Raw genomic sequence first — 16,486 nt, forward strand, 5'->3', positions numbered from 1 at the left:
GCTGTAGATTAGTTACATAAAGCAAAAGTTCTGTTCTGTAAAGGTTACTGTGAGTAAATTCTCTTCCACTTCTTTTTGCAGCACCTTATTTTTGTGGTGGCTTAATTTCAAATTCCTCTGGGATGCTGCAGAGCCCAAACCACCCTGGAAGTTATCCAAACAATGCTGACTGTGTGTGGGAAATACAAGTACAGAATAATTTCCGCGTTATGCTCACATTTAGAGATATTGCGTAAGTAAATCATCGATTCCCCAGGCAGATAACAAAGCTAAAACTTACTTGAAGAGTTTGAAAGTATATTTGAGACAGGCAACCTTCCCAACTTTAAGAGCGTCTTCCAGCGTTTGGAAGACTAGAACAGATTGGATCTGCTTGCAACTACATGAAATGCATAAAACTTCTGCCCCAAAAACTTCAAGTGCTGAAGGCTTTCGTCAGGTCAGCCAGAGCTTCTGGAACACACTGACAGGTGCTGATGCTTGTTTCTCAGGATGCAGAGCAGCAGGTGCCAGTATGACTACATTGAAGTCTATGATGGGCCCCCACACTCTTCTCCACTTCTTGGGAGAATTTGTGCTGGTTCCTTTCTCACGTACACATCATCTTCAAACCTGATGAGCGTTCGCTTTCACAGCGATTCAAGATACACATCTAGAGGGTTTCAGGCCCACTACTCCTCCATTCCAGCAGATCACAACATCGGTAAGTTCCTGTTCAGAATAGAAACCGCTGCTCAACAGCCAAGCCTGTTATAGATTCTGTCTGCAAAATAAACATGTGCATGTATTTCAAGATGTAAGGGAAAGGAAGTGATGTGTGCAAAATATTCTGGGTTCTAATGTGAGCTGCTTTAAGTAAAAATCAGCATCTGATTCAGTTGCACCCCTTGATCATTAGCCAGTTGCCTAATTCACAAATGTATCATATTTTCTTCTTCCACCAGCCCTTACGTGCTTGCCAGACTACATGCACGCAGTGGTTAGCAGGGACTATCTCCAGTCCCAGGGCTACAACGCAGAGGGGGTCACCCTGAATGACACTGGCTGTGAACCGACGCTCACATCACGCGAGGTTGTGTTCAACATTCCCTACGACAGATGTGGGACGACACGAGAGGTATGCTTAAAGCCCTGCACCAAATTGCAGGACACTCTGAAATGAGTCATGAAAGGATTGCTGTGGTCCTCGGTGCTAAGAAGTGCAGTGAGACCTGTAGGTTTAATTGCTTCAGCATTCCTTGCCTCATGGAATCGTCATGCTTAATAGAAACGATTTTTCAGGGAGGAAAATCATCATTGTAAGTGCCATATGCAGATTTAGGGTGATTGTGCATTTCATGGTCAGCGTACAGAAGTGCAACAAGTCGGCTCTGCTGTGAATTCAGAAGTTTTTCTCCACTAATTTCTGCTTAATTAAATATCAGCAAGTTTATTTACATCTGAGCAGAAATGACCAACATCAAGCTTAGTTCAAAGAGCTTAAGATGAAACTACCCTTTTAATTGCATATTACTTTATCACAGCTTAGAATACAGAATGTGTAAGAAACTCAATTCCTCTTTTTAAATTACGTTACAGGAAAGCAATTATACAATCAACTATTCCAACATGATCAAAGTTATCTCTTCTGGGCACATAATAAAGAGGAAAAAGGATCTTCAGTTACATATCAGTTGCAAAATGCTACAAAACACATGGATGCAAGTGATGTATGTTGCTGACGATACTGTAGATGTGAATGAAAATCAGTTTGGAAGATATGCTGTAAACATTACGTTTTATGATTCCTCATCATTCTTGCGGCCAGTGCATGACTCTCCATACTACATTGACTTGAACCAAAATTTGTACCTTCAAGCTTACCTTCACAGCTCTGACCCAAATCTGATGATGTTTGTGGACACATGTGTGGCATCACCTGATCCTCATGATTTTAACACTCTGGCCTACGATATAATCAAGGATGGGTAAGAGCTTTTGCAAGTCTTTATGTAGTGGTAATGTCCTTCCTGCATTTATTTTAAAGGAATAGAGACAGTGAGAACTGGTTTGGGTCTCCTTATCAATGGACTGTTAAAAAAGTTCTCTGATTTTTTTATTTTTAATTTTACAACCTAAGGCCTAAGTAATGAAACTTAAACCTTACTAATATTTTGTTTTGCTGGCTTTGCCCTTGTGAGCAGCGGGATGGATGGATGAGATGGTGAAAACTGGCAGCAGAAATCTATTGTCATAGGCATTCATATTTTAGTAAAACCAGCAGAACCATGTCAAGCGTCAGGCCCATTCGTTGTGCCTCACATAGAACTGACATTGAGCAAGGAGCCCATTCTCCCCTCTTCACCACTTGACATACTTCCCTCTCTAGCTTCTTCATAGGACTTAGGTATGCTTAGACACAGTCTAAAAGTCGCATTATTTTTGTTCTCAGCGCCTGGCTGTCTTTTAATTTGCTGTATTTTTGAAGGAATGCACATGTAAATCCATAAAGACTTATTCTCTTTCTTTCTTTCTAGATGTGTCAGAGATTCTTCCTATACCTCATACTACTCCCCCTACAGCCACTTTGCTCGCTTCAAGTTTAATGCCTTCGAGTTCATCAACCGCCACGCGTCGGTCTTCCTGCGGTGCGAGCTGGCGGTGTGCCGGCTGGGCGACTACTCCTCCCGCTGCTACCAGGGCTGCCTGAGCCGCTCCAAGAGAGAGGCAAGCCCTGCCCAGGAGAAAGTAGATGTCATTGTCGGACCGCTAAAGCTTCGAGAAGGAGATGCTCAGAGCAGGAATACTGGTAAAGTCAAATAAATTTATCTCGTTTTTATTTTAAGACTACTTAGTTGCTCATGTAAAAAAGCCATAGCTCTATTTGTTTCTGACATCTGTCCTTGAAATCTGCTTATGTTAACTTCACCGTAAACAAGAAGGGATTGTTTGGCTCAGTTGTCACAGAATCGTAGAATCATAGAATCACAGAATTGTAGAATCATAGAATGGGTTGGGTTGGAAGGGACATTGAAGATCACAAAGTTTCAGCCCCTCTGCTGCAGGTAGAGTTGCCAGATACTAAGTACATAGAACCCTGTCTACAACATCCTTCTTCTTTCAACACCTTGCAAATTATTTTCATCTGCATGCATGAAAAATAACTGCTTTGGCTGTCCCAAAACAGTAACACAAGGTAGTGCCATAATTCCACTGGACTAATTAGCTCCAATCTGATTGTGTAAGCTGATTGCCAGCTCTGCTCCCTGAGAAGACATTCCCAGATTTATTCAGAAATATTTAATTCCTTCAGTTGTCTTCTGCTCATGAAGCTTGCTTAGTTGTCATCCTTGCTACCAAAACGCCTGTTCAAAGGGCAATTAAATTCTCTCCTGGCTGTGATCCAGGAAGCATCCCTTTTAGCACAGCAGCTGTTTGTGCCCTACTCCTTGGCACCACATGCACCAAATGCTCCTCTCTTCCCTCACAGGACTGGATGTTTCCGTGCCTCCTCCCAACACGGTTCCCATTGCGGGTAACGTGCTCGGGCCTCTCACTGCTGCTGTTGCCATCCTGGCCATCGTTGTCTTCGTTCTTGCCGGCTTTCTTCTGAGCCCTGCAATGAAGAAACCACTTTTACAGAGGATAATGTGAAACAAAGGCCAATTACGAGACAATCTCATACTGTGAGCCACCAAAATGCTTCACTGACAGCAATCACACATGTGCCATTTGTAACAAGTCAAGATGGAATGAACCCTAGCCTGTTGCAAGCTCCAAAATAACTTTGTAATCCTAACTCCTCTTAAATGATTTAAGAATAATTTCAACAATCTTTGCACAATGTGCTTGGTGCAGTCATTTTATCATTTTTCTCCTCTTTAATTATCTCACATTCTCCCAAGAACATTCATCAGATACCTTAAAATAATGTCAGCTGGAGAAAAAAATATGAATGAGGCAGTAATAAATATTTCAAAGTTTATTAAAAGAGAGGAAGATTTAGTTCTGGGAGAAGAAATATGCCATTTGGTGTTGTAGCTGTACCCTGTTCTAATTGTTTGAAGCATTGTTTTTAACGCTGAAAATTTCGCTTATACAATAATAGATCTGTGCTTATTTATAAAATGCAGAGATTTTTAAGCTGAAATCTGTTGCACAAGGAGCGTCACCTAAAATCAAAGGAAGGAATGTTTACAAAGGAATAATTCACTCTTGGTTTCAAATTAATATTCGTGTGATTAAAATACAAATGAATAATTTGTTGTGTTGAGGAGTGTGGTCTGTTGGATGAAAACTTGCCAAGAACATGCAAGTTTACAGATAATTTCTGCCCTTAGGAAGCCAGAGAGTAGGCTGGTGATGCCTGATGTGGAAATGCCCTCTTTAGGTTTTCCATTACTTTCTCCTGATTGTCACACACAAACACTACATGACCCACGTTGTTCTAGGGCTTTGAGAGGAATTATCTGTTGGTACCCTCATCCCAATGTTCCCTCCAAAGCAGATGGCTGATCTAGTCTCTGAGTATTACCGTCATCATCACCACCCCAAAATCTTCCTGACTGATTTTGCCCAAATCTTCCAAAACCTCCATTTGGCCTAGGCAATCTCTCCTCTTGCTAAACAAGGCTCATACTTCAAACTGACATCACTGTGGAAAAGCTTTTCAAAATGCTTCCTCTCAATTTTCACTCTTGCTGTTCAAGCCCGTTAGTTCTTGACCTCTCTTTCTTGGCCATGAGAATAAATTCTCTCACTTTTCTCTTTAGTTGCATTTTGTTGATGCTTTTCCATTCCATTTTCTATTCTCTGCATCAAAGAAATCCAAATTAAAAAACACTGAGCTATTAAAGGTGTTTTGTTTGCAACCTTTGAACTGCACAATCTGATCTAAAATCTTGTCAAATCGATTGGAAGCCTTCCCACTGACTCAGTGGCTTTTTGATACAGCCTAAACCAAGCAAAACTGTAAATCTCATACAAGAGATTGAACTTCAATCAGAGGTCTTTTAAGGTCTCACCAAAATGTCATTTCAACATCAAAAGAAATCTCACACATGCTTTCCAGAAGAAATAACCTTGTTCATTTTTGTAATACTTTTGGATGCCAACCAAACAACAAAAATATTTAACTTCTTTTCTTTCTCCACAACTGTTTGCTTTGTGTTTGTGAGGAGTGTGACTTCTCTGGACTTACCCAGCCCTTCTGAGTGTGTAGCACGCATTCATAAATCAGACTGAAACATGCTGAAACAGCCAAATTCTACATAAGCATTTACCACTGGCGCATGAAAACATGAAAAGCAAGGTTTGGGATTTTTGCCTTTTATGTCTTAGTTGAAAATACAAGGAATTAAAAAACCAAAATGCAAACTAAAACTGTTTATTTGACCTCTTTGGGGGTGTTGGTTGTCTGCTTTGTGTGGGTCAGTGCCACCACAATCCGGCGCTGCCTTTGTTCAGATGAGCTCCCTGGAGATGGCAGTTTGCTCCTCCTTCAGAGAAGACCAACCAACCATCATTTGACAGGCTTTTGCTCTGAATAACTGTCTGACTTCGGTATTATTATTTTTTCCTTGTGTTTGAAACTCAGTGGCATGTATTTAACCATGCAGTCTGTTCTCATTCACTCAACCAACAACCTCAGCACCAGCTAAATATTTTTGCAGCACTGTGCTGAAATATGAGTGTCAACCTCTGCAGTGTGATCTGAGCTGGGAGAAGATAACAAATTACACCATGTAGGTACTTCCCATGTCACTAGAAGTGCATGTAGACCTGATAAGCACATAACAACCCCCAAGGTGGTATTTGGTGGTGTTTCATGGAGAGAGGATGGAGCCATAGCCATCTGGGTTCCTGCCACTGTGATTTTCCCAGTGCAATCATGGAACCTATGTGACCAGTCATGGAGTTAAAGCAAAGCCCAGGAACAAAACTCTTGTTTGCTTGTTTGTATGCTAAATTTCCCGTACTTTGCTCTCCTGTTTATCTTTCTATTCTAATTTTGGAGCATGGAGCAGATAGTAGGACTCTGTAGGCCTTCTTCCCAGGAACGTATTATGAAAATATTTATAAAAGGGTATAAATAAATGTTGTTTTGTTTCTGGATCCCATACCTAACAAACAGAACCATTTTCCAGTTGTTAGTAACAAATCCCCAAGTTCTGTAGATTGAGATTTAAGAGAGCTAGTTTGCTTTTGCAGGATATGGGTGAGAAACACAGTTTTCTTGTTCTTAATTACTCTCTCCCCATGCCTTTCCACACAAGCCCACAGATATCATTGACACCAGCCTGAAATAAGCAATTAACCTTTATCTCGTGGTTCCAACTCAGGTATCTCTTAATACCCCAGAAAAAAACAGATGTCACTCCTAGTGACCTAGCTGGGCTTCCTCAGCTTACACTAAATTCCAATTAAATAATTAAATGAATATACTGCAGCGATCGTTTCCACATGACTGACTGTTTGAAACAACTCTAGCAGACACCAACAGAGCTTTTTTAAACAGGGTTTTACTAGAATTTGCCCTGGGCTGAAGGTCAGGCAGACAGCCACTGCTGCTGGGTTTCTCAGTCGCACACCACACTTCAAAAACTCAGAGAAAACAGCAAATGTATTTCTTTAGACTCCCACTGCTGCCCTTTATGTGGTGAGTTCAGAATAAGAATTGCAGCCTTTTGCTGTTGAGCATCTCTGAATCCAAACACGAATTTTTGCACAATTTCTGTCAAATATCTTCTGTTACAGGGATAGCCAGTTTTCTTGATTTATTCTTTCTTTATTTCAATAAAAAATTGCTTTTACTTTTATTTATTTGTGCAGTTTATATCTAGCTGAAAAGAAACCCAGGCAGCACTGAAATTCTCACAGCAGTTTGTGTATTTTGGGAGACTTCCTATTTCAGGCTCAAGAACTATGACATGAAAAACATATTTTTACAAAATCATGCTAAGCTGAGGAAGCCCAGCTAGGTCACTAGGAGTGACATCTGTTTTCATTTTTTGGAATAACACTTGGATCACCTCTTTTGCCCTGAACCACTTTGTACCCATCCAAACAGCTTTTTCCTTGTTCTTTCTCAAAGAAGTGAATTAGTCACAAGCTGTAAAGTAGAAATGAATTGCATTGCCACTGTTCTGAAGTTTGAACGACTGTTGTCTTCTTTCTCTTGTTTATTCTTTCATTTTTCAGAAATTGTGTCCTTGGAGAGAGGGCTTCTCCATTCCTTCTCTTTCTTTATGAGGGCTGGGATTGTAGAATCATAGAATATCCCAAGTAGAAAGGGATCTACAATGAGCATTCAGCTCAACCCCTGGCTCCACACAGGACCACCCAAACCCTATATTTGACAGTGGTGTCTCAGTGCCCCCTGCCCTGGGCAGCTGTTCCATGCCCACCTCCCTCTAGGGCAAAGTCTTTCCTCAACCCCCATCTTACACAGCAAAATTTAAACTCAACTACTTCTTGGTCACGGTGGTAAGATAGCCACAAGTTGTTACTTCTCCAATAAGAACCTTTCTGTTTACAAACCACAGATCCAGGGGGACAACTTTCCTAGTTAGCTCCCTTAGTATCTGTACCAAGAACTTATCATCAAGGAATTTTAGGAATCTCCTGGACCTGTTTGTAACAGCTGTGTGCTAATTCCTGTTAACCTCTGGCAAGTTGTGGTCACCAGCAAGGACAAGGGTGGCTGATCCAGAGGTATCCCTTTGTTCCTCAAAGAATAGTTCTTTGGTGCTGTCACCGTGGCTGGGTGGCTGCAGCAGACTCCCCCAGTGATGTCCTCTGGCTGTGTTGTCCTCAGATGTACTCATGCAAACTTGCCAAGTGTAAGGGAGTTTTATGTAGATGTGTGAGTAACTAATCAGAGCAGATAAAATATATATATTTTTAAACAGCTGCAGTCAGGTGAGTGCTGCCTGGTAGCCTTAGAGAGGCTGCACGTAAGCCCATGTATCAGGTTGGGGTCTCTGTATCAGTCCCTATATTTTTAGAAGATGTCCCATATGACATTTTCCTTCCTTGCTTTTACCCCGTTCTCCATGCTTGAAAGCACTGCAGATAACTTTCTAATACCTGTTAAGATCTTGTTATTCCATATCTCCCTTGTCACTTCTGCTTGTTGCTTGCCACAGGCTCAGACATCTGACTGTGAAGCCCCAGATGCAGGAGGACAGCCAAATCTGCTGCTCCCTTTCTCTTTGAGCTCCTGGGCAGCCTAGAAAGCGTGTTTTTGGAAGTTGCCCCAGTGTGTCTCAGGTAAACACTCACTGTGTGCCGTGTGGAACAAGCCTTCTTTGTTTCGTAAGATTTTGTTGGATGTCTGTAAGGAATGTGATGTGGAGGAAGACAGGTGCTCTTCTCTCTGCCAGGCCCGAAGGGTTTAATCCAGGAATCACATGAAGTGCTTCCCAAAGGCTGGGTAGGATGAAGGCTAGCAGGATGCTAACAGAGCAAAATGAAAATCAATAGCTAAAATGCCCAGTAACTACTAAAATACAGTCTGAAGGGATGACCGACTGCATTTTAAAAGAAATCCTATTTTTTCCAGCAGATAATGCAGCTCACTGCTGCAGTGATGCTGGCTGTAGGAGCATGGAGGGCACAGTCTCCATTGGTGCTCTGAGCAGAGCCACAGAGCTGTGGATCTGGTGTAGATGTGAGAGGATGGGAACACAGCAGCCACCTGTCTCCACTTTGGGACAAGGGAAAAATGGAGACGTGAAGAAAATCTGCCAGCACTTTTTGCTTGGTTTCACTGATTTTCTCCCTGGCTGCACACAGCTGGTTCCTCTTCAGCCATTGGGTCTGTGAAGGGGAGGGTTTAGCCAGTATATGCAGAGAAGAGAAGGGATTGAAATGATAAGGTGATCGAAAAATTAAGCTACTATAAACAAAGTCCTGCCAAAAAAAATCAAGAGAATGTTTTTAAAAGTTTAAAGTATCCCCGTTGTACGAAAGCACTAATTTACTTTAATAAAATCAGGCTGGTCAAGCTGCAGAACACACCCCTTTAGATCTTCATGCTTATAAATTCTGAACCAGGTTTTATCAGCACCGTGGGGATCCCAGACAAAATGGGTTGCACACTGGCCATCGTGTGCATATTACTGCTGCTTGGAGGGCATCTCCAGGGGTCAGGTACTGTGCCTAATGCTGTTCTACCCTACCTCTCTCTCTTGTGTTTTCCTCTAAAATCAATATTGCACATATTGTAGCTTGTAGCAAAGCCCACTCTAACTGGTAGATATCTTGAGAGTTAGTAGGACTGACAGGCTGGTGATACCATTCAACTATCTTGGGTGTGTATTTAATGCAATGTAAAAAGCATATATTGTGTTGTATTTTAATTGCTGTTGAAAAAAATGCATACGACAAATTTTTTTTCATTGCACTGAAAGGGCTTAGACAAAGTATAATGAATTGAAGAAAGATACAGCAAGCAGGTTACGAGCTTTGTTAAGTGCATGGTGAGCTGCACACAGGTGGCAGGTTTGACACAGCCTGGGTCAAAATTATTGCTTTGGACACATCAGAGTTGGCAGATCTGTTCCTTACAGTAAGGTGAAAAGTGAAATACTGTAGGCAGTGACCTTCTGCTATTACATTCTGAGTGTTGGCTTCCCTGTTTAATTCACCGGTGGCCAGGAGAAACACAATATGCTATGCTGGAGTCCCCACCAGATGATGATGTCTTTGTGTCAATATAACTCTAATTGAATGTGACTGCCACAGAGGCACTTGGATGCCTCATCTTTGGATGATGCTTTAAAATCAGGTCTGCAATCTCAGAAACTCAAGACTGGTGAGCAGAAGAGAATAGAGCACACTTTCCTTGAGGACACGCTCCTCAGAAAGCTGCAGTAGAGCATTTCCTCTGGTTGCCTCATGGTCCTATAGACATGGCAGTCACTCTAACAGTTGATCTAATTTCTTTTTGTCTTCCAAAGAACCGAGCCTGAGGCTAGTGAATGGGCAGAACAGATGCCAGGGCCGCGTTGAATTATTTTACAATGGAGCATGGGGAACAGTTTGCGATGACTCCTGGGACATGGACGATGCCAACGTGGTCTGTGCTCAGCTCGGATGTGGCCGGGCCACTGGTGCTGTAGGGGCAGCCCAGTTTGGTGAGGGCACAGGAGACATCCTGCTGGATGAAGTGCAGTGCCAAGGGAACGAGGCTCTCCTCTGGCAGTGCTCCCATGATGGATGGCTCACCACCAACTGCCTTCATCAGGAAGATGCTGGTGTCATCTGTGCAGGTAACTGGAGATTTATTGGCATCAGTGATCAATAATAGTTATAAGTACAAGCCAGAATGAGGTCCGGGTGCTCAACAAATGGCAGCTGAACTACCAAACCATCACCAAGCTATACAGGACATCCCCAAACTATTCCTCTGCATTTCAGCAAATACTTCTTAAGAGAGCAGTATAACCACCCATTACCTTTCACATTCAAAATCTTCACATAATTAGCTCAGGCAGACAGTTATGTTTCCTTCTTTCTGTAGAGTAATGCCATTCTGAGATTTGTCCATCTGGCCATTTCCATTGCTTCCTAACTAAAGCATGAATTCAGCTGATTATTCCTAAGATCATTGAGAAAATAACCAATGATTTCCACATGCAGTGTGAAATTGGGTCCTTCATGAGACATATTATTTGATGGAAAATATATGGCACCGTACATTTTAAAGTATAGATTGGTTTATATAGACAAAATCCTAATGTGTGGATAGTTGGTTTTGTGCTGTCTTTTATGGCAGAGTAAAGAGTGATCTTTTCTGCTCACTTTGTTGAGTGCAAGTTATCTTTCTCACTCTGCTCTTTCTTTTATTTCAGGTTCTTTGATGTCTGAAATTCCTGGTAATTTTCATCTCATATATCTTCATCCAGTTTACTAAGTCATTTTACCTAGTGCAGTCATTCAGTATATACAGTTTATGAAGAAGAGTATTTCCCAATACCTTTGTCGTGGTATGATTTTGATGTATTTCTATTGAACATTTCTGAATATGCATTCTCACAAGTTTTTAACCATATCATGTATTAATCACAACCTCTTGTGTTAGGAATATGCTGTATCTTCTAGTTTTCAGTGTGTTTGTATCAGTTAAATTCCACAATTTTTCACTCAAAAAAAAAAAAAGTTGAGAAATATTTTTGGCCAATCACCTGCTATGTTTGGATAGGACTTACTATTGTCTCAAATGTGTAACAGCCTACTTAAAACCTAAATAACTCTCTCACTTTTGGCCTTTCCAAAGACGTGTCCCTGAGGCTGGTGAATGGGAGGAACCGATGCGAGGGCCGTGTCGAAGTCCATTACCAGGGCAACTGGGGCACTGTCTGCGATGACTCCTGGGACCTGCAGGATGCCCAGGTGGTGTGCAGCCAGCTGGGCTGTGGCAGGGCTGTTTCTGCCCTAGGAAATGCCAATTTTAGCCAAGGCTCGGGAGAGATCCTCCTTGACGACGTGCAGTGCAAAGGCAACGAGGCCTACCTCTGGGAGTGCCCCAGCAGAGGGTGGTCAGTCCATAACTGTGCACATGTGGAAGATGCTGGTGTTGTTTGCTCAGGTGTGTTTTATGTATTTATACAGTGCTCCATGCCGTGGCCAGTCAGAGCACGAGGGACAGCCCTGTCCTGGCCACCGTGCTCCTCACCAAGACTGCTTCCCCCCAAAAAACAAGGCAGAACCTTCATGTTTGAAGCAATTTTTTTCACCTATAGCGTTGGTTCTGTTTAATACTTGCTTTTTCTTATTATTCAGCAGTGCATAGTAGTGATTTCTACAGAAATTAACTACAAAAAATCTGTAAATAAGTTGAAAAATTGTACACTCCATAGATATGTCAGTCTAGGTTAGGTCTTTCAATGAAAACAGGATAACAGTCCAGGTGGAGCTACCAGGTGGAGCACAACCATTTACCAACTGCTTCTGTCCATCCGCTGGTATGTCCTGCTCCTTCTGGGACCTGGATGTTCCATCAGTGTTGGGTAATGTGTAAACAGAAGGTCAGCAAACAGAGCCATCCCATGGAGAAGTGCCAGAGCAGGCACAGAGGACAGGTCCAGCCTGGTGCTGGTGGCACCTGGCACAGCTTGTCCCTGCAGACTTTAACACAAAGGTGTCATTGTGTTGGAGGTGGAACAAACAGTGGTCCTCATTGTCACAGTGAGTAACAGCCTGTTTGGACACCCATCAGCTGAACTCTGCAGCAATCTGCTCTCATCCTGTACTAGTTAATAGTAATACTGCAGCACAGACTGCACTGAAATGCATGCTAGAAACAGGCCTACAAAAAATTAGTACTACTCATATTTCAGAACAGATCTAGCTTCTGTTGTAGACCTGTGTAACAGTCCCCACACAAAGAGAATTATTCTGTATAGCACTCATTCAGCACTATCCTCAGCATAATGTGCAATGTGACACTTCACCAGTAGATTCAGCTGCTACTGCAATGACTGAAAACTGCCTACAAATGAGCCATGATTTTTTTCTCTTTTGCAGCTTCCACAGGATCTGAAGTGACAGGTAAGTGTCTTAAATGCGTGTCATTCTCTTTAATGTCCACATGTTTTAGAATTGGATTTGTACAGCTAAAAACAATGATAGATTTTAATTGAGAAGCCAGGACGTTGCTCTCTGCCTGTTAGATGGGACCTCTCTTTAAAATAACAGACCCCTTTAGCCATGTAACAAACAGGTGCTCTGCTTTCTTCTTCTGTTAGTGTTAAGCACAGAATAAAGTGAAGAACTCATCTCATTTATATCCATCAAAATGTTAAGTCTGGACAAACGAGGCTTGGCTTTGTATATACAGAGTTACATGAAAGTTCACACCTAAAGTTTGTTCAGATCATCAGTACTGTGGATGCTGTGTTGCAGAGCTTGAGCTATTCAGGAACGTCACTATCTTCGGGTATAGTGGCTTAAGGAGCATGGCCTTGTCCCAGGGACTCTGAAAAGCAGGAGTTTCTAGGTAGGTTGGAAATGTGTATGCACACCTAACTAGTGAAATGAGCATGGCATGGAAATCTGTCTATCTAGAGTGTACCACCTTAATTCCCCTTTAGCAAAAAAATAGCTTTGACATTACATGTCAGCTAAGGTTATGGAGTGCAGCTTGCAGGCAGAGAGCCAGCTGTGTCAACCACAGCTTTGCAAGAAAGGATCTGGGCTTCCTGGAGGACAAGAAGTTGACTGTGAGCCAGCACTGTGCCCTTTGAGTGCTGCCAGCAGGTCAAGGGAGGCAGTCCTTACCATGTACTCAGCACTGGTGAGACACACCTGTAGCCTCAGGTCCAGTGCAGGAGTGCAGCTTCCCTGTACAAGAGAGGCAGGGGCATCCTGGAGTATAGAACTGTAAAACCATAGAATCATTAAGGTTGGAAAAGGCTGCTAAGATCATCTAGTTCAACTGTAAGCAAGCCCAGCAAAGAGTCATTAAGGGTCAGGGGGTAGGAGAATGAGATGTGCAAGGAGTTGCTGAGGGAATAGGGTTTGCTCAGTCTTGAGATTACGAAGGGGAGATTTTGTTGCTGTCTACAATAACCTGAGATTATAGAGAAGATGGTGCACAGCAATAGGTCAAGAGGCAACAACCGATGCATGTCAGAATTGGAGAAATCCCACCTTGATAAGAAAGAATTATTTCTTTTCCATGACATGGTCAACACTAGAACAGAGACCAAGAGAAGCAGGGGGATCTCCATCCTTGGAGATACTCCACACTCTCCTAAACGGGACCCAGAACAGCCTGCTCTGGGGCTACACCAGGGATGTCTGGAAGTCCTTTCTGACCCACAAGAGCCTCTGACTTTGTCTTACAATGCAGGTTCAGTGAAACTCTCTTTTTTCTTTCAAAGACATGTCAGTGAGGTTGGTGAATGGATGGAACCAGTGTGAAGGGCGTGTTGAAATCCTTTACAAAGGAGCCTGGGGGACCATTTGTGATGATTCCTGGGATATAAATGATGCAGACGTTGTCTGTAACCAGCAGGCTTGTGGACATGCTGTATCAACTTCAGGAAATGTCACCTTTCCTCACAGCCCAAGATATATTGTCATGGATGATGTGCAGTGCAGAGGGAATGAGAACTACCTGTGGGAATGTTCTCACAGGGGGTGGTGTAGAGAGGAGTGTGACAGCCGGCGCGATGCCAGCGTCATTTGCTCAGGTACACACTGATCTATTTGCTTTACTGAGAAGAGAAATACTGGGTTTAATCTCAAATTTTGTCAAATTGAAAATCACTCCCCTGATCTCGAAATTTTTTCTCAGCAGAGTTGTGGTTCTGTTGCTGGAAAGAGAATTTCCCTTCTTTTCTTACACGATCAAAATTTGTTCTTGCAAACTTCCATCCAGATAAGCTTCAAAAAATTTTAGAGCATTTTAATCAGTGTCACTCATAATGCATCCACAGCTTTTGTACTGCCACCACATTATTTTAATCACCTGTAATCCATATTAACCAGTTCAATCTGCTTGCTACCAGACTAGCAAGAAGCACCAGAAAATAATCCCAAGGCACATTCTGCCCTTAAAGAACCAACCAGCTTTCACATAGGAGACTTCTCACAAGCTTAAGGTCCTAATCCCACACGCCTTTCTTTGACAAAGCTTCTATTGAGTGCTGCAGTCTATTTATTTGAGTGAGATAATCAGGGCCAAATCCAAAGGTGTAGAGTCATGACTCTTGCAGTCCAAGGGCAGGAAGCAAGAAGGAGAAGGAACCAGAGCTTTGCTAGATCCCCCTGAAGAAAGATGTGCTTAGATTTTTGGCAGCCTTAGATCCTTACCTAAATTAACCTTGGAATGTTTCTGCCTCTGTTAGATGGTATAAGAAGTTCCAAAGTTCTATCCGAATCTCCATAGATTTTCAAGTTGCTGGCAGGGAAAGTCACGTTACAATCTCATGTCTCACCATTTTTATTATCTTCAAATACAGATTATTTAACCAGTCTTTGAACACTTTCTGAAATAAAAACAGACATTGTAAAGAAAGTTGAAGCATTAAAAGCTCTTAAAAGAAGCTCTTAAAAATTAATTACTTTTGGAAACACTGATGACTGAAATGTGCATTTTATCTGTTTCTTCCCATCGCAGCTTCTACAGGAACTGAAATACCTGGTAATTTCAATTTCATACTTATTCAATAGTTTCTATCCAGAATTTTCTAAAGCATAAGCAAGTTCTTGCTAAAATGACTACAAATCACGTTCTGACTTGGACTTTTGGAGTGTGAAAAAGTCTTCATTGGACAAGGGTGCTTTAAATCCATGGTTATCTAAAAAAAAAGGTATTGGATTAATCAGTATCTTAAACATTCCATCAGTTGGATGGAGCTACATCGCACGCGCACACACAAAAAGACCATTTTATTCCCTGCTTTCATAAAGCTCAGATCCCCTTACGTGATATTAAAACACAAGGAGAAGAGACAATACAGTTATTAGAAGGTCATGGCCCCGTTGTGCTGCTTTGGCTTGATTAACCTCATCTCTTGGTCAACTCTGTTTCCGTGGGTAAAACTTTGATTCTGTTCTACTAATTATAATATACTGTCATTAATAAATGGATCAATAAATGCCCCGCTAGTGTTTATCTGATGCAGGTTATTTCTTTCATTGCTATTGATCTCATCACAGGAATTAAACTGGGAATGAAAACCTGGTTTAGGTAACTGTGAACTCTGCCAGGCCCTAGCAGCAAGCTTTGGTTCCAAGGGTGAACCAGGAAACAGCACATGAGTGCAAACACAGTGACCCAAGGACAGCTGGTACTTACCACTGCTGTCCTCGCCTTCCCTGGGGGTGAAAGACCACCACAGAATACAATAGCCATAGGAACATGTTGAATCAGCTCCAGAACTAATCTAGGATTTTAACTTTGCAGTTCAGGAGCCTTCAGACTCTTATCTCCTTCTCTCTTCTTTTTCACAGAGGTGTCCATGAGGCTGATAAATGGCAGAAACAGATGCGAAGGGCGCGTAGAAATCTTCTATAAGGGAAGCTGGGGGACCGTATGTGATGATTTCTGGGACATACATGATGCACAGGTCGTCTGCAGGCAGCTGGGATGTGGAAATGCTCTCTCTGCACTGGGAAAAGCACATTTCAATCCAGGGACAGGGGATATTTTCCTGGATGATGTGCAGTGTCATGGAAATGAATCCTACCTGTGGGAATGCTCTCACAGAGGATGGGCCACACATAACTGTGGGCACAGAGAAGATGCTGGTGTGCGTTGCTCAGGTACAAGTGGTTCTATTTATTTAAGTAAAATTCTGCATTGTGTAAGTTGAGAATCTAATCATCAGCCTGAGGCAAGGGTAATAGCAACAAAGACATTACAGCAGTAATTAGATGTATGGTGAGGCAGAAATCAAGATGTCAGCTGCCTCTCTGTTTTCCTCCATGTATTTTCTGGTCTGGGATGCTTGGAAGATGCTCCTGGTGGTCAGTCAGTGACACTGATGTGAGT

General features: G+C 42.3%; 2 protein-coding genes across 2 annotated transcripts in view; both read left to right on the forward strand.

Annotated features, from left to right (window-relative positions):
- The window catches only part of DMBT1 (deleted in malignant brain tumors 1), a 32,899-nt gene extending 29,126 nt beyond the window's left edge, over window positions 1-3,773 (forward strand). The window contains 6 exon segments of the mRNA XM_090144598.1: window positions 82-236; window positions 499-703; window positions 945-1,117; window positions 1,579-1,967; window positions 2,517-2,788; window positions 3,470-3,773. Coding sequence (XP_090000724.1) covers window positions 82-236; window positions 499-703; window positions 945-1,117; window positions 1,579-1,967; window positions 2,517-2,788; window positions 3,470-3,633 — 1,358 coding nt within the window. The 3' untranslated portion in view covers window positions 3,634-3,773.
- Window positions 3,774-8,586: 4,813 nt separating this feature from the next.
- LOC116231783 (scavenger receptor cysteine-rich domain-containing protein DMBT1-like) overlaps window positions 8,587-16,486 on the forward strand; it is a 32,149-nt gene continuing 24,249 nt past the window's right edge. The window contains 9 exon segments of the mRNA XM_090144599.1: window positions 8,587-8,650; window positions 8,953-9,132; window positions 9,942-10,253; window positions 10,836-10,866; window positions 11,256-11,572; window positions 12,511-12,538; window positions 13,309-13,328; window positions 13,869-14,180; window positions 15,946-16,257. Coding sequence (XP_090000725.1) covers window positions 8,587-8,650; window positions 8,953-9,132; window positions 9,942-10,253; window positions 10,836-10,866; window positions 11,256-11,572; window positions 12,511-12,538; window positions 13,309-13,328; window positions 13,869-14,180; window positions 15,946-16,257 — 1,576 coding nt within the window.

This window comes from Phasianus colchicus, chromosome 8 (assembly GCF_987193195.1).
Source record: "Phasianus colchicus chromosome 8, bPhaCol1.hap1.1, whole genome shotgun sequence".
Classification (NCBI taxonomy): Eukaryota; Metazoa; Chordata; class Aves; order Galliformes; family Phasianidae; genus Phasianus; species Phasianus colchicus.